Below are 26,054 nucleotides of genomic sequence, written 5' to 3'. Positions count from 1 at the left end.
TAGTGTGGATTGGACTGGAGTTGGAGTTCTGTTGAGAAACAAATTGCCCCTAATTTTCTTGCATTCTGGAAGGCTGTTAAGACATGGTTCTGTCATCAGGAATTGGACCAAAGTTGGAGATACACCCAGCATATGTGTACTTGAGAAGAGTTAACTGCCAAGAGTTGTTTAATATAATCTGACAAGCCACACAAATATTTAAGTAAATAAAATATACCTGTATAATTATATTAATATTCCATATTAAAAGACATCCCAGACTTTATTCACACTACTTTTTTTTGCAGTAAGATATCACATTTTATCATACATTTACAAGTTGTTTTGCTATGTGATACAAGCTCTAGAAGGAATAATTTACCTCTCTTTATGTCAAGCGAAAAACACCAAAAAAAGCACTGTTCTATTTTATCTGCTACAATTATATTGTCAAGTTGTTTTTAATACTTTTCCAAATTCCTTATTCTCCATGTTCTCTCTTTTTGAAATCTCCTTAGTTCTATTGCATTGTCTTAAATCTTTCTAATGGGTCCTTCTATACACTGTGTTTAAAGATCAGATAATATGTAAGTTTGACAAATGTTTTCAATATGGACCCATTAAAGTACGTGCAAAAAAAATTCAGTGTGGGCAATTTGCTACTATTAGATTTTTGCATAAAATGTAACTAACTGCACCCCTCTCTCAACACATTTTCAAATTGTGATTGTATTGTAAAATGAGAGCTGACAAACCTAGTACCACAACTTTATTAAAAAATTCTACAGTGATGAAAGTTGCAAACATCTTATAGTTAAATAGAAGTCAAGAAAGCTACAGTATGTATTGTATGAACTGAAATGCACTTAGTATAAAAATATCATTTTATTTGGTGCAGAATTATAAGCATAGTGTGTGCGTCTAGTTATAACTATTCATAGAATTTCCTGAATAGCTTCAGATTGCAAAGATTGTTCATCCTGAATAATTGAAACATTACCACTTTAATGAGTAAGTAGAGACCGCCGTAGAGATTGCAGATAGAATATAAGGCAGACAACAATTTTGCTGAGTAGTTCAAGAGTAGACGAGAATATGTATGGAGGTATTTCTGCAGTCATAACTTACATATTCTGTGGCATATTCTGCCAAATAATATTAAAAGCATGTGTATAGAGCAAATGAAAATTCATTGCCATGTTTAATAAAAGAATTAGCATTTTTTTCTTTTTAATAGTATTTGAACAGCATTATAATAATAAAAAAAAGAAAATTAGATTGCTAAAGAAAATGCATTGCAGAAAAAGTGATAAAACAATACAGTACATTTATCTAAGCTACACAATTATATGGCTTAGAAAAGGGTATCTTGAAACAAGAAATGTAAATAAAAATTAACATCCCTTAAAAATAATGAACATAAAATATATCATTATGACACCTAAATTTGAAAATAACTGGGGAGAATAAAGCTCATTTTTGGATATCATAAAAGGGATATGAGGAAAAAAGTAAATGGCTCGAAAGTGCCTCATTTTAAAAAAGAAAACAAAGACATTTTACTTAGCTCTTGTTATAAGCAAAGATCTTATAACAAGAGCTAATAAGCAATTCTCCACAAGGAGCAGAATCTAATAGATAAGTAAGAACAAATTCAAAAGCTGTTACGTTTCGATGAAATTCAAAAACATTTTTCAATATAGGTTCTGAGAAAGAAAAAGAAATTATACTAAATAGAAGATAAAATGCTTTAAGAGCAGAAGGAAATACAAGTGCATATGCATTCTGTAGATGAATAACCTCAAGAAAAAGTTTGTCCGAGAAGAACGCACTTGTAATGAATGAATGTAGATGTGAATGTGAAACATGTGAAGAATAGGAATTAAAATCAATAGGTAAAAACTACATATAAAGCCTCAACTAATCATAAGATGAGAAAACCTTTGGAGCTACTCTCCAAAAAGACCTTGACTTGGTGTCTGAATGGCCAAACATCTGGCAACTTCAAATCTTAACCAAATAAGTGCTCTGTCCTACACATTGGCAAAAAGAATCAGAACACCAAATACAAGCTGAATAAACAAGACCTTACAGACAACCCTCACTCCATAAAAGACCTTGGAATACTCATATCAAATGATCTAAGTGCCAAAGCCCACTGCAACAACATCGCCAAAAAGACTTCAAAAGTTGTTAACCTAATCCTATGTAGCTTCTGCTCCAGTAATCTCACACTACTAACCAGAGCATACAAAACTTTCGCCAGACCAATCCTTGAATACAGCTCATCTGTCTGGAACCCACACCACATTTCCAACATAAACTTTCTAGAAAATGTCCAGAGATTCTTTATTAGAAGAGTCCTCCACTCCTCCACTCACAACAGAATACACAACTAGACTTACAATCCTAGGTTTAGAAAGCTTAGAACTACATCATCTTAAACACGACCTAAGCATAACCCATAAAATCATCTGCTACAATGTTCTTCCTGTCAACGACAACTTCTGCTTCAACCACAATAACACATGAGCAAACAACAGATACAAACCTAAAGTCTAAACTCGACTGCAGGAAATACAACTTTAGTAACCAAGTAGTTGATGCATGGAACTCACTACCAGACTCTATAGTTTCCTCACCTAACCCCCCAAACTTTACCCTTAGATTATCCACTGGTGACCTCTCCTGATTCCTAAGAGGTCAGTAAGGGGCATGCCTAAGTGCACCAGAGTGCCTTCCATCCCGTTCTAATGTTTCTCTTTTATTAGTATCATGTATATAAATATTATATCTTTGTATACCACAATATGTATATGACAAAACAAACAAACAAATAAAATAAATAAATAAATAACTTGGTTTGGTAATAGCATACTTCTTTCATGATGAAGAAAGAATTTTAAAAATCCTTGAGTTTGTCATTGAATGCAAGCTATATATGATTCTACATTATGGCATGGTAGCTAAAATGCAATTTTAGGTTGCCTTAGCAGAAATGTGGTTTTCAAACCATGGGAAGGCAGTAAGATGTCAGTGTAAATAGTGTGTCCCATAATGATTATTGCTGTTCTGTTCGGGTCGTATGTGACCCGAAGCCAAGTTTGAGTCCCTGTAAAAAATTTTCCCTGCATATCTGAAACTTGAAATTTCATGACTATTCATCATTTCAGGGGTTCTCTCTATGAGAATTTTTTTGGGGGGGTGGGGGGCTTAGTTTTTGCTGGGCAAAAAAAGTTACAAATCTTATGTTCCCGGGTCACCCTGACCCGGACCGAAAACTCTTCATTTGCAGTGCTTATGTTTGGTCTTTTTGAAAGCTTTTTTCACTTGGAAAGTAGTCTGAACATTTCTGCACACAATGATATGAAAATTGAAATGAAAAAAGTAAATCTTATTGGTTTATTTTGCGGATATAATGCACGCCCCCCCGTTTTTGTGAAATTTTTTTCAATTTATGGATAGTTTTGCTTGCAAAATGCATTCTATTTTACTAAAGTTGGTGTGGGATTGGTAGCTTGAACATTTCTGAATATAAGAAAAATATAAAGGAACTGAAAAAAATGATTCTTATTGGTTTTTTAACATCAGAAATAAGGCCTCCCCCCCCCCCCTTGGCTGCTTGCAACCATTTTCACTTTTTATTTTTTTATGCTCCAAATCCGAAATATTCTTTAAAATCTTAGGCATTAATTTACTCAATTTAACAATGCTGATCATCAAAAAATATTTTTGGGGTGGTGGCTAATTGTTTTCTGGGCAAAAAAAAATCATAACTTTGAATCTGTTTCTGTTCGTATGTGACCGGACCAAAAATAATTTTTTTAGGTACTTGAATTTGATCTTTTTGAAAACTTTTTCAACTGGAAAACTAGTTTGAACATTTATGAACATAATGATATGAAAATTGAACTGGAAAAATTGAGACTTATATTTTTATTTTGATCAAAAAGCCCCTCCCCCCATCCTTTTTAAATTTTGTGTCAATTTCTATTTTTTAAGGCTACAAATCCCTAAGGAATTTTCCCCCAAAAGGTTTGATATACTAAATTGAACATTTCTGAATATAAGAAAAATATAAATGAACTGAAAAAAATGGTTCTTATTGGTTTATTTTTGCCACAAAAGGGCCACCCCCCCTCGGCCTTGCTGTGTGCCATTATTGTCACTGTTTATACATATTTGTATAGAAATATTTGGAATATCCTTTTGAAAATCAACCACATTGTAGCCAGAGAACTAATTTTATGAAACAAATCCATTTTACTAAAAAAAAGTATGTAAGTTTGAAATTAACAGCATAATTTTTATATAAATTGAAATAATTGAGGCATACTTTATGTGCAAAATAAACCAATATGCATCAATTTTTCCAGTTCAATTTTCATATCATTATGTTCAGAAATGTTCAAGCTACCAATCCCACACCAACTTTAGTAAAATAGAATGTATTTTGCTAGCAAAACTATCCATAAAGTGAAGACTATTTAAAAAAAATGGGGGGGGCGTGCATTTCATCAACAAAATAAACCAATATGCATCAATTTTTCCAGTTCAATTTTCATATCATTATGTTCAGAAATGTTCAAGCTACCAATCCCATACCAACTTTAGTAAAATAGAATGCATTTTGCAAGCAAAACTATCCATAAATTGAAAAAAAATTCACAAAAACAGGGGGGGCGTGCATTATATCCGCAAAATAAACCAATAAGATTTACTTTTTTCATTTCAATTTTCATATCATTGTGTGCAGAAATGTTCAGACTACTTTCCAAGTGAAAAAAGCTTTCAAAAAGACCAAACATAAGCACTGCAAATGAAGAGTTTTCGGTCCGGGTCAGGGTGACCCGGGAACATAAGATTTGTTACTTTTCTTAAACAGAACAGGAGGGTTAAGAATATTCTGAGAAATTGGATCAGCAGCAAAGGATAAGGAAACGGGAAATTTACAAAATGAGGTTGAGCAAATTGAAGATGTTTAGTTTTGAGAAAAAAACAAGGAAAAAATGGAGATATGATAACACTTTTTACATACTTGAAAGGTACCACACAGAAAGAGATCAATATCTATTCAAGTGTTTCTCAACCTTGGCAGTTTGAAGATGGGTGGACTTCAACTCCCAGAATTCCCCAGGCAGCAATGCTGAGTGCATTTGTTGCCTCCGCTCCCATCTGTTAAACTACTGAAGTTCGCAGTGATCAGACTCATTCTAGATAATGATGAATCTAAACAGATAGGAGGTTGAATAACTAACCTTGTGATTCGAACAGAACAATCTGGAACTGAATACACTCAAAACTGTAGAAATAGTGATAGACTTTAGGAGAAACCCGCCCATACTTCCACCTCTTACAATGCTAGACAGCACATTATCAACAGTAGAGATCTTCAAAGCTTTAGGTTCGGCCACTTTACAAGATCTAAAATGGACACCTAACATCAAAAAGCACAACAAAGAATGCTCTTTCTGTGCCAACTCAGAAAGCTCAAACTATTCAAGGAGCTGCTGATACAGTTCTACAGAGGAACTATTGAGTCTGTTATCTGCACCTCTATAACTATCTGGTTTGGTTCTGCAAACCAGCAAGACAGACAAAGACTTCAGAGTATAATTAGAACTGCAGAAAAAAACAATTGTTATGAACCTGCTTTCCACTGAGGACCTGTATACTGAACAAGTCAAAAAGGGGGCTGTGAAAATATTTACAGACCCCTCAAATACTGGACACAAACTGTTACAAATGCTACTTCAAAGCAACACTATAGAGCACTGTACACCAGAACAACTAGACACAAAAACAGTTTTTTCCTGAATGCCATCATGCTGCTAAACAAATAATTCCCTCAACATTGTCAAATTAGTTATTTATTATTTATTTATATATAAGCCGCTCTGAGTCTATGGAGAGGGACGGCATACAAATCAAACAAACAAATAAATAAACAAACAAATAAAGCTGCACTACTATTGATGTTCTCATCGTTCCCATCACCCATCTCCTCCCACAAATGACTATACGACTATAACTTAGTTGCTAGTATCCTTACAATGTATATTGACTGGTTCCTAATATGATTTAATTGTTTATTTGTACCCAGGCTATCATTAAGTGTTGTACTTTATGATTCTTGACAAACATATCTTTTATTTTATGTACACTTTTATTTTATGTACACTGAAGTTAGTTGGGGGAAAGATCAAAAGCAACATGAGAAAATATTATTTTACTAAAAGAGTAGTAGATCCTTGGAACAAACTTCCAGCAGACATGGTAGATAAATCCACAGTAACTGAATTTAAACATGCCTGGGATAAACATATATACATCCTAAGATAAAATAGAGAAAATAGTATAAGGGCAGACTAGATGGACCACGAGGTCTTTTTCTGCTGTCAGAATTCTATGTTTCTATGTTCTATGTTTCTATATGCACTAAGACAAATTCCTTGTGTGTCCAATCACACTTGGCCAATAAAATTATATTCTATTCTATTCTAAATAAAAAAAATCTGATTGGCCTCCTTACTGTTGACAATCCATAATAATAACACCTTTTTTAAAAAAAATGTTTTTGAAAATTAAGATCTCTAACAGAATTTTAATCCTTGCACTGTATATTCTTTTGCTTTTCCTGTATTTTTGTTTTAATTTTATAATACTCATGACAATTCTTTTATAAGTTTTACTTAGACCTTACTACTAGAATCTCCATGTGGCTGAATAGAAAACAACAGCAAACAAATAAATGCAATTCTTCTCTCTTGTCAAGCACAACTACCTTGTTCTTGAATGCATTGATTTGCAAATCTATATCCTTCACTATAGTATACACTGTATCTCACCTCTGTGAAAAGCATTGATCATCTGCATGCAAAATGTACCTGTGCTGAGAAAAAAATAGCCCCATGTCTAAGCTGAAAGGGTAGACATGCAGTACTAAGGCATTATGCAGGTATTATTGCAACTAGAACTAGATTTGTTTATTTATTTATTTTTTCATTTACAGGTCTATTAAAAAAAAAGCTCTATATTCATTTAGTGACCATTTGCGTGTTCTCCTTTAGGGCATCTTTTGGAAGGCAGTAATGAAAACGAGTAGAATGCTTGGCTGCATAGATAGAGGTATAACAAGCAGGAAGATGGAGATTGTGATCCCGCTGTATAGAGCGTTGGTGAGACCACATTTGGAATACTGTATTCAGTTCTGGAGACCTCACCTACAAAAATATATTGATAAAATTGAATTTAGAAGGGAGTGGGTCTCCCTAAACAGGGCGGCTGGGCGGGATTCCATTGATGTAATCAAGGCTGCATGATACGTGCATCTTGCTGCCTTGAACGCCATTTTGTAAGTCTTAATATGAGCTCTTACAAGTGTTCAATCAGATTCGGATATACTCTTCCTCCATCGCTTCTCCAGACGTCTCTTCTGGCGTTTCAACACCTGGAGCTCCTCAGTAAACCAAGGAGCACTCTGGGGTCTAGTGCCATAGAGAGGTCTAGTGCCATAGAGAGGTGCAATCCAGTCAAGAGCCTCCGTCGCAGCCTTGTTCCAGGCCACAGCAAGGGGCTCTGCCGAACAGTGTACAAGAGAATCCGGTAAAACCCCAAGTGCCCTCTGAAAGCCCTCTGGGTCCATCAGGCATCTGGGGCGGAACCACCTAGTCTTTTCCACCTCCCAGCGGGAAAGAATTGTAGCCTTGAACTTAAGCCATAGCAGAAAATGGTCTGACCATGACAAGGGCAGAATATCTAAGGCCCTTAATCTCAGACCATCACTTATCTGCTCCAAGAGAAATATCATGCCGGGTGCATGCCCCCCGTCATGAGTCAGACACTGAACTACTTGGGTCAGGTCCATGGCTGCCATGGTAGCCATGAACTCCTGCACTAACCCAGAGGATTAAGATGGCAGATTAAAGTCCCCCAAGACTACAAGTCCGGGAACTCCACCGCCAGCCCGGCTATCTCCTCGAGCAGTACAGGCAGGGCTGTTGACACGCAGATGGGAGGCAAGTACATGAGCAACAAGCCCACCTGAGCCCCTAGGTCTAACTTCACAAGGAGGGACTCACAACCCTAAATCTCAGGAGCAGCAAGTCTGCGTAGGCTAAATGTCTCCTTGGCTATAATAGCCACTCCTCCCCCCCTCCCCTGGGGTCATGGCTGGTGTCAAACCTGAAACCCAGCTCAGCATATTTCAGACAGGGGAACTCCTCCCTTTGGCTCCAGCCAGATTTCAGTCACACATACCAGGTTGGCCTCCTCCTCCAGGATCAAATCCCGGATGAGGAGAGCTTTATTTACGACCAGCAGCAGCCTGAGTCCAGGGCCCAGATTACACTCGTCCCCAGTATCCTGGGCTGAGCTCATGGGGCTGGAATAAGGGATCGCTTTCAAGCAGCGAGCCCTCATTCCCCGAGAGTGGCCTACCCCATGGCTCCTGCCATATCTGCCTCTCCCCAGCAGCACCAGAATATTCTGGCCCTCTACCACCCCAGAGATAAGATCCGCCATCCCTCTCGCCTCTATGCTGCCAGGTAGGCTGACCCGTCTATTCATAACATTACTCCCATTTATATCATACATACTGTCCATCCAATCCCAGTCATCCATCTTTAAAATAATTCCTCAATAAGTAAAAAACCAACAATAAAAACATTAATAAAATAGATAAAATCTATCTTCCATATTCAGACATACTCCATTCATCCATTCATTCATACACATCCTCACCTAAAATACAATACTTAAAATCCCAATAATTACTAAATCGATTAAAAATTGAGAATTAAAACAAGGTTTACAGATGGTAATGTGATATATATACAGCACTTGTTAAGATGTTAAAAATATTGCACAGTGACCAAAGGATGTCAAGAGAATCTCAGTCTCAGCTCTTCAAAAAGGGCTTAAAGTTGATAGTGTCCCTTAAATTGTTCTCTTTTTCATCAGTTCTTATCTTCTCCCCTTCTTAGATCTTAAATTAATAATGGGGGAGGTTAAAGTCTATACACCCCGTGTTCTTTGGTCCAAAAACAACCACTACCTCCCAGTTTTAAAACTCCACCTGGGGGCAGCAGGCACAATAACAAAATTCCAAAGTGCTCTCAGTTATCTCAATACAAGATGTAAAGTGCTCTCAGTTTCCAGTGCAAAATAAGGAGGAATCAATTTTCTCCACCATACCATTCTCAGTGTTTTCAACATTATCGTTCCTACTCGGTTCTTCTTGGCATTTCTTCCCAGCACTTCTGACTCACTTTCAACTTTGTTTTTATAGCCCTCAACGCTGGCCACTATCTGTTGTTCCAATCAAGAAGGTCGTTCTCCATACGGGGGCTGCTCTCGGTTTTTCCTAGCAATTCTGCTCTCAGCAATTCCTCCAGCTGCTCCTGCGGCTTGGCTGCTCTCAATAGCCAGCGTCTGGGATCTGACACCCATTCTCCTTTCACTTTCTCCACTCTCAGTCGCTGCTCTCAGTGTTGCCTCTTCAGTGTCGGTCTCTCTCACTGGCTAACACCCTGGCCTTTCTCATTTGCAGCAGCTGATACTCAGATCATTGTAGCGTCCCTGAAGTCGTCACGGCAAATTGATGTTCTGGCTATCCCTGGGGACCCGCCTCTCCCACAGACAGTTCCAAGGTAGGGAATAGCCCGCCTGCATCCAATGCCCAATATTCTCTCAACCAGTCAATACAGTCAAGCCCAGTCACAAAGCGTTGTTAAAAATTCAGAAGTTCAGAAGTTTACAGCTCTCCCAGTAATGTCTCCCCTCCCCAGCCTCCATCTTCTTCACATGGGACTCACCGGTCTCTAAAAGATGGCTGTAATGCCAGGATTCTCTCGCACTTTCAGATAAAATTAAAATGCCGAATAGACAGAAGATTCCAATTGGCACACTGGGGTACAAGTACTGAAGTAGAAACCTTGCTTAAAAGTCCCAATTAAATAAAACCATTGTTACCAGTTGCAGACAATCTTTTCCTCCCTCCTACAACCACCAAACTGGAACCAGAACAGCTGGAGATGCACAATAGAATCAGCCCCCTTCAACCCCCCCCCCCACCTTTAAAAGATTTTCTTTTGGTAACTAAAATTTCTGTTCTAAGAAATTTTGTTCATAGGTAACAAAAATGAGAAAAAATATAACCACCTGATTTTTATGAGTACTTCCGCATTAAAAATCCTTTACAAATTGTTTCTCAGTAGGGTGCCTGTATGATTAAAATCCTCTAGGCTTTGGGATACATCTTCTCTGCAGGATTTTGTCAAATCCTTTTCATTTCACTATTGGAAGCACTTAAAAGGCAAATAACTTTAAATACAATCTGGCCTCTATAGATGTCATTCAAACATCTTAATGAGCCTTTTTTTCAATAATGAATTCCTTCTTATTTGGCAAGAATAAAAATGACTTCAGACTTTCTACCAGCTATCGGCTTCTACTTGTTTTACTTCTAGAGTGGAACAAAGCTTCACATCAAACTTTCTATCTAAAATTTATCTCATTTGTGAAATTATCGTAATTTCACCAGAATCTTCATCTTCGTCATCAGCCATTTGGTCAAGTCCGATCCTGGGCCAGCACGCTATGAAATAGCTCTCTCTATGCATCTCTGTTTCACACAGCCTCCTTTAGATCCACCATGGTTGTCCCAATCTTATCCTCTATAGTGTCCAGCCAACGGAAACTCCAACAGCAAACTAAATTAAAGTGGATGGACATTTAACTGTTGCTGTTTCCTCCTCCCACATCTTTTCCCACTCTTTTTATACTATTCAGAAGTCCCACTTGAACATATCTGGAAGCTTGTACTGAATGAAGTTCTCAGTCATGTAGAGCAATGTTTCCCAACCAGTGTGCCGCGGCACACTAGTGTGCCGCGGGACATGGTCAGGTGTGCCGCGAGCCCAGCCTGGCTGGAGCTTCCCTGGCGGTGACAGGAAGTGAACTTTTGGGGCTCGGTGGGAGGGCGCCGGCCACTGTTGTTTCTAAGCTGCGTGGGCGTGCGCCCGCACAGTCATTAGGACCCCCCCCCCCGCAGAAATTTTTGAAGTGGCGCAAAGCCACGCAGTCCTGAATCGCTGCCCGGGAAATGCCGCCTTTGAAAAGTGTGCGTTTAAAAAGCGAGCGGTTTTCCCAGGCAGCCGGCTTTCTGGCCGGAGAAACGAGTGATCCAGGACTGCATGGCTTTGCGCCGTGATGACAACGGTGCCGTGGTGGCCTCCAAGTGCCACCCTTCGTGGCGCCCCACCACCCGTTCCTGCAGGTAGAAGTCGGGCGGGGTACCGGGAGGTGGAGGCGGTCCGTGGCCAGGCGCTGAGCGCCATAGACACCTGGGAGGGCAAAGGGTTGGATGTGGCTGCTGCCTCTTAGGCGGAGGCGAAGGCAACGGTGGAGTTTGCGCTGGGGCCATGCGGGGCCGCTGATCCAGGGAGCGGCGGACTGGCAAGCTGCCCTCCACTCTCTCTCCGCTCTCTCTTTCTCTCTATGTTGTCGGCGTGGTGCACGAGAGAGAAAGAGAGAGAAAGAAAAAGGAGGGTTAGAGAGAAAGCAAGAGAGAAAGAGGAAGAGAGAAGGAAAGCGAGAGAGAGAATGAGAGAGAGAAAGCAAGGGAGAGAGAAAGAAAGAATCAAAGAGATAGCAAGAGAGACAGAAAGAGAGAGAGAAAGAATGCAAGAGAGAGAAAGTGAGAAAGAAGGAAGGAAGGAGGGCGAGAGAAAGCAAAAAAGAGAGGAAGGAAAGAAGAAAGAAAGAGGGATGGAGAGAGAGGGAAAGAAAGAGATAGGGAGAAATAGGGCGAAAGGGAGGAAGAGAGGGTTTTTTTGTCCAAACATTTTTAGCCCCCCCCCCCGCTCGCCCCCCCCCCCCCCCCTACTCAGTGTTCCCCAGGATTTTGTAAGTGTGAATAATGTGCCGCAGCTCAAAAAAGGTTGGGAAACACTGATGTAGAGATTGCAAATCTTTGGGATTTAGTAATTACTCCTTTAGCTATCTATATTGATTTAGTACAATATTTTTTTTTAATTCGCTTATAATATTGCCCCCACCCTCCTCGCCTTTTGTAAGAATCTTAAGACTCATTTATGTCATCAGGCTTGGGCTGAATAGATCTTGGCCCCTGGCCAATGAATGATTGTATGATCATTGTATGAATGGGTGTGATTGATTTTAATATTTGGGATTTTAGATAGCTATTTAATTTTAATTTAATTGGATTGTTATTGTAATTTACTGTTTTTAATGTGTTGTAAGCTGCTCTGAGTCTTCGGAGAGGAGCGGCATAGAAATCCAATTAATCCAATTAATAAATAAAATCCAATAAATAAATAAATAAAATATTATTTTGAGGTATTGATATACTGATATACTGATCCAGATTCCAGTGGGTTGTTGCCTAAGGGCACCTGAAATTTAGTAAAACCTTTTATATTACAATCACTTTCTAGATGGAAGATTGTTATTTTTCAAGAAACTTTCTAGATGGAAGATTACCATTCATTCATATGCAAGTAACTTTAAAAGGTAGAGCCCAATATAATTTAAAGGCTAAACAGCTTGTTTTTATTTCTATACGATGTATACAAACACAGCTATGTGAATAACAACTAAGAAATCAAGTCAAATATGACATAATTAAAAGCAACCATATTCTTTAATTTACCTTGCGCTTATTCGTTGGGCAGACATAAAGGTAGCTCAAAATGGTCTTCAGACCCACTTTGTCATTCATCTTTTCATATGTTGTCCCATAATCCGTTGACCTGTAATTCCAGAAAACATTAGTAAGTAAGCATAAACACTACAGCAAGAATAAATGCAAACTGTTTGGTTGTTTCCAGCTTAAAATAAAATAGCTCTCAGGACGTGGTAGTCATTTTTGTTTTGGGTTTTTATGATTCACACTGTATAGGATTACACTTAAGTATGTACTCGTGCCTTCATATGAGGAGTTAATATTTGTATTTGAATTAGGTTAAGAAGAATTAAAATTGCATCTTCTGTGCCACTGAAAATAAATGTTACACTAAGAAATGTCAATCAATTTGAAGAGGTAATATTTATCATTAATGCAAATGTCAGGAAAACAAGTGACTGAATTAGTTTTTGTCTATTATTATGTTCTGTCATATTGGAAAATATTGTTGTCCTTTCAGTTATCACAGTTTTGCAAGTACTACTACTTAATCCATTTCATGATTTATTTAGCAATGCTTCAAAAGGCTATAGCTAGACACCACTAATCAAAATTATGAATTATTTGCTTTGTATCACTTGCATTATTCCTAGGTATATTTCATTTAAAAAATAATAATAATCATAGTTTGATAGGCAACCTTCTTAAAATGAAAACTTCTGTTTGATTATTACCAATTAATTTTTAAAACATATACAGTAGAATACATACACTAAAACATATTTTGATATTTGGGGTTCTGTTACTTGTTATTTCCTAGATGAACATTTATATTGATAATGACTTATTTGGTTCACTCATACATATTACAAGAACAATGTAAACACCAACAAAATTTGACAGTGATGAATGACAATAATTAAACAGAGCCACAAATCATGAAGATAAACTAGTTGTGTGAAAGTGCACAAACTCTCAATTATAGTCTTGTAGTAAGTGCCACACAACTAAAATATTAATTTCATATTCTTTTTGATATTTGTTTGTTTGTTTGTTTGTTTGTTTGTTTATTTATTTATTGGATTTGTATGCCGCCCCTCTCCATAGACTCATATGTATGAGCATATGTATTATGCTTTGTTTCCCAAAATAAATATATGAACTGGCAACACTTGCTTTAAACAAGAAAAACTCTTAAATGCAATGAGCAAATGATAACCAGGTAATTCATTTCTACAATTAAAAAATAGTATGTTCGATTCTATCTTAGATTTCTTGATATTTACTGGAGAGAGTGGAGGATAGGAGCATGCACAACAGCCTGCTCCACATACTAGTTATGTATATTCACCAAAGTCCTGGTCTCTTCATCTTGTCCTCAAATTATACGAGTTTGTTCAATGACTGTTCAAATTTACAGTACAAGAGCAATGAAAAAAATATGGTTTATGATTTTTTTTCATTTACAACCATTGAACCATCCTCACAATCATGTGATCAAAATTCAGCACTTGGTAAATGACTCATATTTATGATGGCTGCAATGTCCCAGGGTATGAGATCACCTTTTGCGATCTTTTCTCACAAGTGAAGTCAATGGACAAGCCAGATTCATTTAACAACCATATTGTTAAATTAACAACTGCAGTGATTCACCTGTATGGGGGGGAAAGCCTTTGTAAAATGGGCCAAAATTTACTTAAAAACTATCTCATTTAGCAACAGAAATTTGGGCTACATTGTGATCATAGGTTGATAACTATCTATAGCACCAACAGTTGAAATCCAATAATGAGGGAAGACTGTGCAAACCCAATATTCCATCCATTTTGAATCTTCACTAATTCTCTAGAATGTGTGTATGCGATTTTATCTGAAGAAAACAAGCACAGAGTTCCATAGAATTGGTCATTAGCTTTCCATTTTAACTCTTTCCTTTACAAAACAAAACAAAAAAACTCCCAGGGATAAAGTTGTATATTAGTTGTCGGTGAAATTCACATTAAATAGATGCTTTTTATCATCAAATAATAAAATATCAGGATACACATACACACACAACCACACACACACATACATATACATAGTATGTCACAGAAGTAAGTACACTCCCCTTGAGTTTACTCAAGTATTGAGTTTACAGCTTGTACAACAGCGTAAATGTGCTGTCCCCTCAAAATAATGCAATAGACATACAGTGTTCCCTCGCTTTTTGCGGGGGATGCGTTCCGAGACCACCCGCGAAAGTTGAATTTCCGCGAAGTAGAGATGCGGAAGTAAATACACTATTTTTGACTATGAACAGTATCACAAGCCATCCCGTAACACTTTAAACCCCTAAATTGCAATTTTCCATTCCCTTAGCAACCATTCAGATTATTACTCACCATGTTTATTTATTAAAGTTTATTTAAAAAAATATTTATTAAAGGCAGACGAAAGTTTGGCAATGACCTATGACGTCATCAGGTGGGAAAAACCGTGGTATAAGGAAAAACCCCGCAAAGTATTTTTTAATTAATATTTTTGAAAAACCGTGGTATAGACTTTCCGCGAAGTTCGAACCCGCGAAAATCGAGGGAACACTGTATATCAATGCCTAAACTGCTGGAAACAAAAGTGAGTATACTCCTAAGTGATAATTTCCAAATGGGCCTAAAATGTCAATATTTCATGTGGGCACCATTATTTCCCAGCACTGCCTTAACCTTCTTCAGCACCAGATTTTCCCAAGTTGCTACTGGAGTTCTCTTCCACTCCTCCATGACAATGTCACAGAGCTGGTGGCTGTTAGAGATCTTGTGCACCTCCACCTTCCATTTCAGGATCCTCCCACCCCCAAATGCTCAATAGAGTTTAGATCTGAAGATATGCTTGGCCAGTCCATCACCTTTATCCTAAGCTTCTTTAGGAAGGCAGTGGTTGTTTTGGAGGTATGTTTTGGGTTGTTATCATGTTGGAATACTGCCCTGCAGTCCTGTCTCTGAAGGGAGGGGATCATGTTCTGGTTCAGTATATCACAGTACATGTTCACATTCATGGTTCCCTCAATGAACTGTAGTTTCCCAGTCCCAGCAGCACTCATGCAGCCCCAGACCATGACATTCACACCACCATGCTTGACTGTAGGCAAGACACACTTGTCTTTGTACTCCTCACCTGGTTGCCACCACAACACTTGACTCCCCCCAGAGAGAATCAACTCCCCCCGGAGATTAGAACGGCCCCCATCCTCCTTGTCTTTCGCAAGTTACTCAAGACCCACCTATATCGCCAGGCATGGTGGAATTAAGACATCTCCCCCAGGCTTTCTTATATTTTATGTTTGGTATGTATGTGTTGTATGGTTTTAAAATTGTTGGGGGGTTTTAATGTAATTTTATTATTAGATTTGTTCCATTGTTATACTGTTTTTATTGTTGTTGTGAGCCGCCCCGAGTCGTCAGAGAGGGGTGGCATACAAATCTAATAAATTGAATTGAATTGAATTGACACCAACTGAACCAATTAAGTTTATCCTTTTCTTATCAGACCACAGGACATGGTTCCAGAAATCCATGTCCTTAGTCTACTGATCTGCAGCAAACCACTTGTGGGCTTTCTAGTGCATCATCTTTAGAAGAGGCTTCCTTCTGAGATGACAGCCCTACAGACTAACTTGGTGCAATGTATGGTTTGTGGCCTGAGAACTGACAGGTTGAAACCCCCCACCCCCATCCTTTCAACCTCTGCAGCAATGCTGGGAGCACTCCTACGTCAATTTCCCAAAGCTAAACTCACCATAAGGAAGAACTTCCTGACTGTGAGAGCGATCAACTAGTGAGATTGGACTGCCATATGACTGGAGTGGTATAGGGTCTCTTGCTTGAGCAGGGGGTTGGACTAGATGACCTGCAAGGTCCCTTTCAACTCTAATAAATAAATAGGGAGGGAGGGAAGTTGATAGGCAGACAGACAGACAGACCTCTGGATATCACGCTAAACATGGACACTCAACTTCTTTGGTCAACCATGACGACGACTGTTCTGAGTAGAAATTATTCTATTAAACCACTGTATGGTCTTGGCCACTACGCTACAGTTCAGTTTCAGGGTCTCGACAATCTTAAATCTAAGCTGTCTTTATGTAGAGCAACAATTCTTTTTTTCAGATCCTCAGAGTTCATTGCCATGCCATGCCATGCTGAAGTTCCAGTGATCAGTATGAGAGTGTAAGAGTGATAACACCAAATTTAATACACTTGTTTCCTCTTCACACCTGAGACAGTGTACATATAAAATACACACATACACCAGAAACACATGGAGCTTTGTACTATAGCATATCAACATCCCATTTTCCAATGTAAAACAAAAACAATTTACTGTTTTAAGAAAAGAAATATATGTTCTAAATTACTCAATCCAAAATCTAATTAAAAAATGTAAATTTATTTAGATCAAATTATGTGTTCCTTGTCTCTATGCTCAATTCCATCCATTTACCCAATTCTCATATCTTAAATAGACACTTATTAATATCTAAAATTGTGTCAGTTTTCCAATATTTTGCCAAAATAATATTTCTGGTAATCCAAATATAGGCAATTAAATACAATTTATTTATATTTATAACATTTTCTGTATAATTAAATATTTTTAAATACATTTATAGTCAGCCCAGTACATTTATTTAATACTTTATAATTTAATAGTAGTAGAGTATGTTTCTCTTGGTTGTTCTCAAAAATTGTTCTCAAAATATAAAACACATTTTCCTTCCCAACACCCATTTGTTTGATATATTGCTCCTCTTCCTCCTCTTTTTTGTTTTAATGATACAAAATGCTAACTACAACATCTTTCAGTTAGCCCAACTACAATTGATAATATATTGAAAATACTGTACATTTTAATGTAAAACAAATATTTAACTCTAGAGTAAAATATTTTATTATCATAACTTAAACCTGTTGTGTCAAATTACAAGACAAGTTTTAAAGTACAATAACTACTATTTTAGACCCAAATCTTCAATAACTATTTTTTCCCCATCCTGGCATTTTCTCACATGTAGCAAAGTTTTACTTTTTTGGATCAATTAAGTATTGATCCATTGATTGCAATAGGAATATCAAGATCCTGACTGACAACAAAGAATTGGTTTCTTGTTGTTTGCTGTCTGGAACTGGCATCACTTGAAGAGTTCCTGAAGAGTTTGTTTTATTTACAGTATATTTACAAATAACCGTATGGGGTGAATTGGGTTGAGACTTGAGAGAGACCATGACTGCAAGTCTCCTGAATGAGAAGGGGGGTCAGACTAGATGGCCACTGTGACCCCTTCCATCTCTATCATTCTGTAAGTCTCCTGAATGAGAAGATGGGTCAGACTAGATGGCCACTGAGGTCCCTTCCCTATCTAACACTCTGTAAGACTCCTGAATGAGAAGGGCGGTCAAACTAGATGGCCACTGAGGTCCCTTCCTTCTCCATCACTCTGTAAGACTCCTGAATGAGAAGGGGGGTCAGACTAGATGGCCACTGAGGCTCTTTCCCTCTCTATCATTCAACTGGTGTGTGTGTGTATGAAAGAGCAACTGTCTCATTCTTTCCTTCCAAAAGTAGCATTTTGTAACAACCGGTCTGATTGGATGGTGGTGAAGTGTCCCATGTGGCCAAAAGGCTGTGGCTGAATTTGGATTTTTGTGACCAAAGGGCTGGGGCGAAGAGCTAGGGTGAGGGATAGAAGGCAGCGGCCGATCATCTGCTGCGGAGGAAAGAGCTTCATCCAACTGGCGGAGGCAAAAAGTCCCATCCCCCTCAGTCCCTGGGTTTCTAGCCTGATGCCTTAACTACTAGATAAAATTGACTCTCAATAACTATTTTAATATTTAATTCAATTTTCAAAATGTATATTCTAATTTATTTTTCTACAGCAAGATATAGAACAGTTTAGCAGCTGATTCTATTCCAGCAAGTAATCAATATTTATATTTTCTAGGAATGATCATTTTAATTATGTTAAATATGTGTCTTAATAAGATTAGAATATAAAGGAAGAGTAGACCCATGTCTGATAGTACCAACTTTTTTTCCTAAGATGAAAATTACCTACCTTGTAACTTTGATTTCTGTGAATACAGACAAAAATAAATACTAAGAAATTTTACATTGTTTCTCATGATCTTCTGATTTTCCAGATTTCCCCCTGCGATCATTTATGCAGTTGCCACCTACTCTTTATTGAAAGCATGATTATGATTTATCACTTAAAACGGAACACTATGTTTTTGAACTAGTATAGAGATCACTAAGATGACTCACAATGAGATATTTTGAAGGTGAAAATATATGTGAACAGTCAAAGGAGCAACAGTTCTTTGATAACTGAAATGTCATTCTATGTATGCCAAAAGCATGCTTCTGCATTCATTCTGCTTTTACTAGCTGATATTTCCTAGCTAATATTCATATAGCTGTTCCCATTTTCTACAGCTCAATATCTTCATTTTCTTATTAACCTTTCCAAAAACCAAGAGTTTTCATTTCAACATCATCTTAATAACCATTGACAAACAGATTGATGTTGTAATTAAGGCATCAGGTTAAAAACAGGGACAACGTTAATGCTAGTCCCATTTTGGTCATAAATGGTCATTTGGGTGACCTTGGTCTATTCATTTTCTCTCAACCCTAGAAAGAAAGCAATGGAACATCAGCTCTGGAAAAACCTTGCCAAGAAAACTGCAGATACTTATCCAGGTTATCTCCTAGAATCAGACAATCAGACACTATTGAATGGAAAGTATATATACATAAATATTTATTTATTTATTATTTAGATTTGTATGCCGTCTCTCTCCGCGGACTCGGGGCGGCTCACAACAAGGCATAAACAAATCGTAACAAATCCAAATAAATTTAAATATTTTAAAAAGTTTTTTAAAAACCCCAATATACTAACAAGCACACACACAAACATACCATACATAAATTGTACATGCCCGGGGGAGATGTTTCAGTGCCTGATGGCAAAGGTGGGTTTCAAGAACTTTACAGAAGTTAAAAATCATTCAGGCTGCAAACTTTATTATTATTATTAACTTATTATTTAAGTTACTACAATTCAATTGTAGAAATTAAATATTTAAATTGTTCATTCTGAACTACATAAAGATCTTACAATTTTCCATATTTACAGTAATAAGTTATTGCAGAATGCAAAAAGTCATAGGAATAAGTCACTTGTTATTATAAGTTGCTTTTGTTTCAAAACAGCATTAAAGAAAAGGTTATCCTACCTTGAGTATTGTACCTTACCTTTCTATTCTCCGGAGAGGGGCGGCATACAAATCTAATAAATTAAATTAAATTAAATTTGTTGGATTCTCAAGAAGTTTTGTTTTGTTTTTTGCCAAGGATTTTCAGAACTGGTTTGCCATTTTCTCCTTCCTAGGGCTGGGGGAAAGGTACTACTGGACCAGAAGTGGGTTCTGATTTTCTTTGCTGCTGGTTCACTCCTTGATGCACCACATTGGGGGCACACACATGCACGCGTGTGCAATGCTAAAAAACCCACCTTCTGTGCATGCACAGAAGGAAAAGACAGCTTCTTTGCGTGTGTAAAAGCAAAAAACAAGATGGTGGCACCTACGACACTGCTGAGAGAGCCAGTTTGGGGATGTGGCAGGCCTGGATCGCTGCAAGTTCTAGCACCCAGGCCTCCAAGTTACTACCATTTCCATACAACCAGTCATAACCAATATAAACCCACCTCTGTACTAGACCAATTGACTGAATTTGTACTTAAGGCTTCATTAAAACTCATAGTCTCACGATTTTTAACCTGATGCCTTACTCACTATTCCAAACTAATTCTCATTATTAATCTAAATCTATAAAAATATTTTTCTGAAACATTATACAGTAGTCCCTCGCTATACCGCGCTTCACCTACTGCGGCTTCACTTCATCGCGGGTTTCTGAGGAAGTCGATCGGCAGATTTAAACAGCCCGACGAACTCGATCGGCAGGTTTTTAAATATATATATATATATATATATATATATATATATATATATATATATATATATCTAAAATTGTAAATACTGTATTTAAATACTGTATCTAAAATAAATACTGTGTGGGAAGGGTTTATAAACACTTAAAACAATGAAAACTTACCAAACAATTACAATATAAATACTTAAATAAGTACTATCAGTCGATAAATTCCCCATCGCGGATTTCACCTATCGAGGCCAGGTCTGGAACGTAACACCAGCGATAGGTGAGGGACTACTGTATACTCCTAATTATATTATATACTCCAAGTCTTCGGAGAGGGGCGGCATATCAATCAAATTAATTAAATAAATAATACATAAATAATTGCATTTTTTACATGTTTCTCTGCATTTCAGGGTAACTTACTTCCAGGAGTTTTTAGAGAAAGCCAAGTTGTCCTACTTTTTTCCTTTCACCTTTCTTTCTTTCAATGCTGTTTTAAATTGCGGGTAAACATAAATATCCTAATTTATTATATAAGAAAAGCACGCATTTAAAAATTATTTATGTACTTATTTGGCCTAATTCAAGGCAGAAAAAAATATATGAATTTCTCCCCTAACGTTTCTCATTCAATAGGATGAAAAAGTATCTAGTTTTGACATTCTTCTGTGAAGAGAAGAAAATTTTAGTTAAGTAAGGGGATCTTATAGTACTTTGGTAAAGTAGTAACTAAAACGTGTCAGTATAGTGTCTTTGTTTATACAATCTTCTCTTTAGTGCTTTCCTGCCTTCTTACACCTTTATTATTATCCAGTGAAAGATAATAAACAGGAACTGCTCCCACTGGCTTTCATCAGATTAGGAACAATGGACAACCAGGGAGATATGAGAACGAGGAAAGAATACATAACTGAAAGCAACTATAGTAGGAACTCTCTCTAGCATCTCCAACTGTAAAGCAAATACCTTTTATGACAGATATAAAAAGGAAACACCAATAAGTTTTCATCTTTTCTAACTGGGGAGTGCTATTTAGAACTCCAATTAAATCATAGAGCTCCTCATCCTCCCAGATGTCTCCCAAACATCTTCATCTTAGAGATTAATTCTCCAGAACCAGGAGTAGATAAGAGAATGACAAAGATGAAAGGATAAGAAATCTGGAGGCTGTCAGGGTCTGGATCTGTGCCAACAGGCTCAAGCTCAGTCCAGACAAGATAGAGTGACTGTGGGTACTGTTTCCCAAGGACACTTCCATCTGTCTGTTCATTACCCCGGGGGGGGGGGATTATTACCCCACTCAGAGAGGGTCTGCAACTTGGGCAGCTGTGGATCCTCCTCGATCCACAGCTGACCTTAGAACACCATCTTTCAGCTGTGGGCAGGGGGGCATTTGCCCAGGTTCACCTGGTGCATCAGTTGCGGCCCTATTTGGACAGGGAGTCTTTGCTCACGGTCACTCATGCCCTTATCACCTTGAGGTTCAACTACTGCAATGCTCTCTACATGGGGCTACCTTTGAAGAGTGTTCAGAAACTTCAAATCATCCAAAATGCAGCTGCGCAAGCGGTATTGGGCCTCCTGAGGCATGCCCATATCTCAACATCACTCCGCGGACTGTACTGGCTACTGATTGGTTTCCGGACACAAATCAAAGTGTTGGTTATGACCTATAAAGCCCTACATGGCATAGAACCAGATTATCTCCGAGACCACCTTCTGCTGCACGAATCCCAGAGTCCGGGGAGGTCCCACAGAGTTGGTCTTCTCAGGGTCTAGTCAATCAGACAATGTCAGCTGGTGGGGCCTAGGGGAAGAGCCTTCTCTGTGGGGGCCCGGGCCCTCTGGAACCAGCTCCTTCCAGAGATTCACACTGCCTCCACTTTCCTTGCTTTCCAAAAAAGTTTGAACACTCATTCATTCATTCATTCATTTATTTATTTATTTATTTATTTATTGATTCATTGATTGATTGGATTTGTATGCAGCCCCTCTCCGTAGACTCGTCTTTGCCACCAGGCCTGGGGCCATTAGATCTCTCCCCCCCGACCAATAAATGTGTTTAGAATAATCTACTGATTGAGTGAATGATAATTGAATGTTTTTAAGTTTTTAGGATGTTTTTTAAAGTCTTTTAACTGTTATTAATTGGATCAAATTGTTTTATTATGTATTCTATGCTTGTTGTGAGCCGTCCTGAGTCCACGGAGAGGGGCGGCATACAAATCCAATTAATAAATAATAAATAAATAAATAAATAAATATCTGTGATTCAGTGCTATTTTTTAGGTGTGCTCTGTGTGTGTGTGTGTGTGTGTGTGTGTATTTCTAACTTACCTCACTGTCGGTTTGCTTCTTCCCACATCATGCAGTAGCAAAGAAATCTGAAAAATATCTCCCCAAAAAACAAAAACAAGATGGCGATGCATGCACAGTGCCGGAAACTTGCCTTCTGCACATGCATAGAAGAAAAAAAAACAGAAAAAATTACCCACCCCTCAAAAATGGCAGCATCCTAGTTCCATGGGAGATGTTCCAGTCCCAGTTCCTGACATCATCATGATGTCACCAGCAGATTGCTACCAGCTCTGGTGAACCAGTATGAATGGGGAAGAACCTACCTCTGAGATGCATCCAAGGGAGAAAAAAAATAAAAATTTGATTTTAATCACCCTTGATTTTAATCACCCTTGACTGATGCATACCTAAATAGCTTAGATATTGTTATATCTGGTGGGTTTTTTAAGGAGGCATTTAAATAACTTTATTATTATTCATTGTTTTTTTCCCCTCTCTCTTTCTTTTTTCTTCTCTCAGGCAAATGAAATTTATATTATGCTATTATAACAGGATATTTGCACCCATTATTTAAAGTTACAAATTCCATTATTATACATGTACGGCCTGCATTGGTTCCTTGTAACATTTTAGATAGGATATTAGGCAACCTACATCCACTGAACACATGAACTGTAAGAAATTCTCATCTATTTTCTTTAGAAAATAGGGAACCAGGTATAATGCATATTTTAGAGTATAAGTTAATAACATGCAATTTATTTATTTATAAGCTCAAATGCTGAACATATTAAGGTTTTCTATGCCTAAGTTCTTGTATATTTTAAAGTTTGTTTCTTATATTGCATAAAAGTTTCGGAAATAATTATTGGCTAGATAAAATCTAGTTTACTAGTGCAAAGTTATCTTCATAAAATCTCTACAGCATTAAGTTATCAACCTTATTCAATTACTACATATGTTCAAAAATAATGAGAATCTTTTCTTTCCAACTCCTTTAGTGACTAATACCTATTCTACTCCTTAATTTTTTTTATTTGCCAGCTGGTATATCAGCACTCTATAGAAAAATTCTACATTCTCTAATCTACAATATTAGTTGAATTCAAATGCTGAGCTTCTTCCCTCCTATAATGTAATCTAAATTAGGAAGGAAAAGCCACAATTTGTTTTGCCTAGTGAAATTCTGAATACCTTTGAGATAAAAATTAATCTTTGGGGTGGAGGGAAGTCTTGTTCATATTTTCGCAAGTTCTCAGCCTTAGCCACTCTGGTCCTTTGAAGGGACGGTTGGCTGGATTTACTAAGAGAAGAGCTTGACAAGACTTATGTTTCACCTTATCTTTGTTGTGCAAGCCCCATTGCAATCTTTTTATTTTATATGAAATGAGTAACTGATGGGGATTGCAGTGGATAGTATGGTAGTCTGCAATCACTTTACAATGAATCTTTTTTAAAATCCATTTTACAACAATCCCCGCCAAACATATATATTTTATGAACAGAATGTTGTCCAGAACCAATTTCAGCCATAACATTTTCTTTACATACTTTTAACTTAACTTATTTTCTTCTTAATTCATAAACAATATTATTAATCGCCCTAATTTCTAATCTCTTCCAATAACACCAATTAAGTATCATATTTATTCATTATCCATTCATTTCTGAAATTTTCTATCCCACTGTATTTCAACTTCATCTTCTAATGTCATTAACTTAATTTAATTTAAGTTGTCTTTAAAATTAAACCAAATTACCCTTTCAAATTCCATCTGCTGTTCTATTTTACTATACAATCTACATTATCATCTTCAAATATTACATAAAAACTCTTTCCCTTGATTAACTGTCCACAATTAATAATATATCAGATTTCTCATTCCACTTTTTCTACTACCGGTAATCTGTTTTGCCATAAAACATATACTGTACTGTATCATCATATAGATTAATTACTGCTGATCAATGTATACCACAATCAATGTATGCCACAATCAATGTATATCATCATCTTCAATATAGTAATCCTTTAACTTAGTTAATTAATAATAATAATAACAGAGTTGGAAGAGATCTTGGAAGTCTTCTAGTCCAAACCCCTGCTTAGGCAGGAAACCCTACACTATTTCAGACAAATGGTTATCCAACATCTTCTTAAAAACTTCCACTGTTGGAGCATTCAGAACTTCTGGAGGCAAGCTGTTCCACTGATTAAAATTTAGAAAATTTATCTTTAGTTCTACATCAACACCCTCAAAAATATCCAAAGATACTTCACCAGAAGAGCCCTTCACTCCTCCACTCGAAACAGAATACCCTACGAAAGTAGACTAATAATCCTGGGTCTAGAAAGCTTAGAACTACAACGCCTAAAACACAATCTAAGTATTGCCCACAAGATCATATGCTGCAATGTCCTACCTATCAATGACTACTTCAGCTTCAACCACAACAACACAAGATCACACAAAAGATTCAAACTTAATATAAAATGCTCCAAACTTGACTGTAAAAAATATGACTTCAGCAATCGAGTTGTCGAAGCGTGGAACTCATTACCGGACTCAGTAGTGTCAACCCCTAACCCCCAACATTTTTCCCTTAAACTATCCACGATTGACTTCTCCAGGTTCTAAGAGGTCAGTAAGGGGTGTGCATAAGTGAACTAGTGTGCCTTCCGTCCCCTGTCCAATTGTCTCTCCTTTATCTCATATATCTTTTCTTTCTTTCATATATCTTCTCTATTTTTATATCTTTTCTTCTATCCTTTTCTTTATATATATATTACTACATGTCTATTCTCTTCAATATTGTATTGTGTATTGGACAAAATAAATAAATGAATGAATGAATGAATGAATAAATAAATAAATAAAGTAAATTGCTTCTTTCCTTGATTAGTTTCCACCCATTGCTTCTTGTCTTACCCTCAGGTGCTTGGAGAATAGCCTGAATCCCTCTTTTTTGTGGCAACCTTTAAGATATTGGAACACTGCTATCATATCTCTCCTAGTCCTTCTTTTCATCTGGTGATGTTGCTGTCCATCCCACATTTTTCTACTTTATGTAGTATGTTATGGTCTACTTTGTCAAATGCCTTACTGAAATCCAAGTAAACCACTTCAATAGCATTCCT

The 26,054-nt window shown here is 37.3% G+C and overlaps 1 protein-coding gene across 1 annotated transcript in view; it reads right to left on the bottom strand.

The window, feature by feature from the left end:
* LOC139167803 (VPS10 domain-containing receptor SorCS1-like) overlaps nt 1–26,054 on the bottom strand; it is a 372,414-nt gene that overhangs the window by 288,419 nt on the left and 57,941 nt on the right. The window contains exon 2 of the mRNA XM_070752750.1: nt 12,653–12,752. Coding sequence (XP_070608851.1) covers nt 12,653–12,721 — 69 coding nt within the window. The 5' untranslated portion in view covers nt 12,722–12,752. The remainder of the gene's footprint in view (nt 1–12,652; nt 12,753–26,054) is intronic.

The sequence above is a fragment of the Erythrolamprus reginae genome, chromosome 5 (genome assembly GCF_031021105.1).
Source record: "Erythrolamprus reginae isolate rEryReg1 chromosome 5, rEryReg1.hap1, whole genome shotgun sequence".
NCBI classification, from domain to species: domain Eukaryota; kingdom Metazoa; phylum Chordata; class Lepidosauria; order Squamata; family Dipsadidae; genus Erythrolamprus; species Erythrolamprus reginae.
This window is presented reverse-complemented; position numbering and strand designations above follow the sequence as displayed.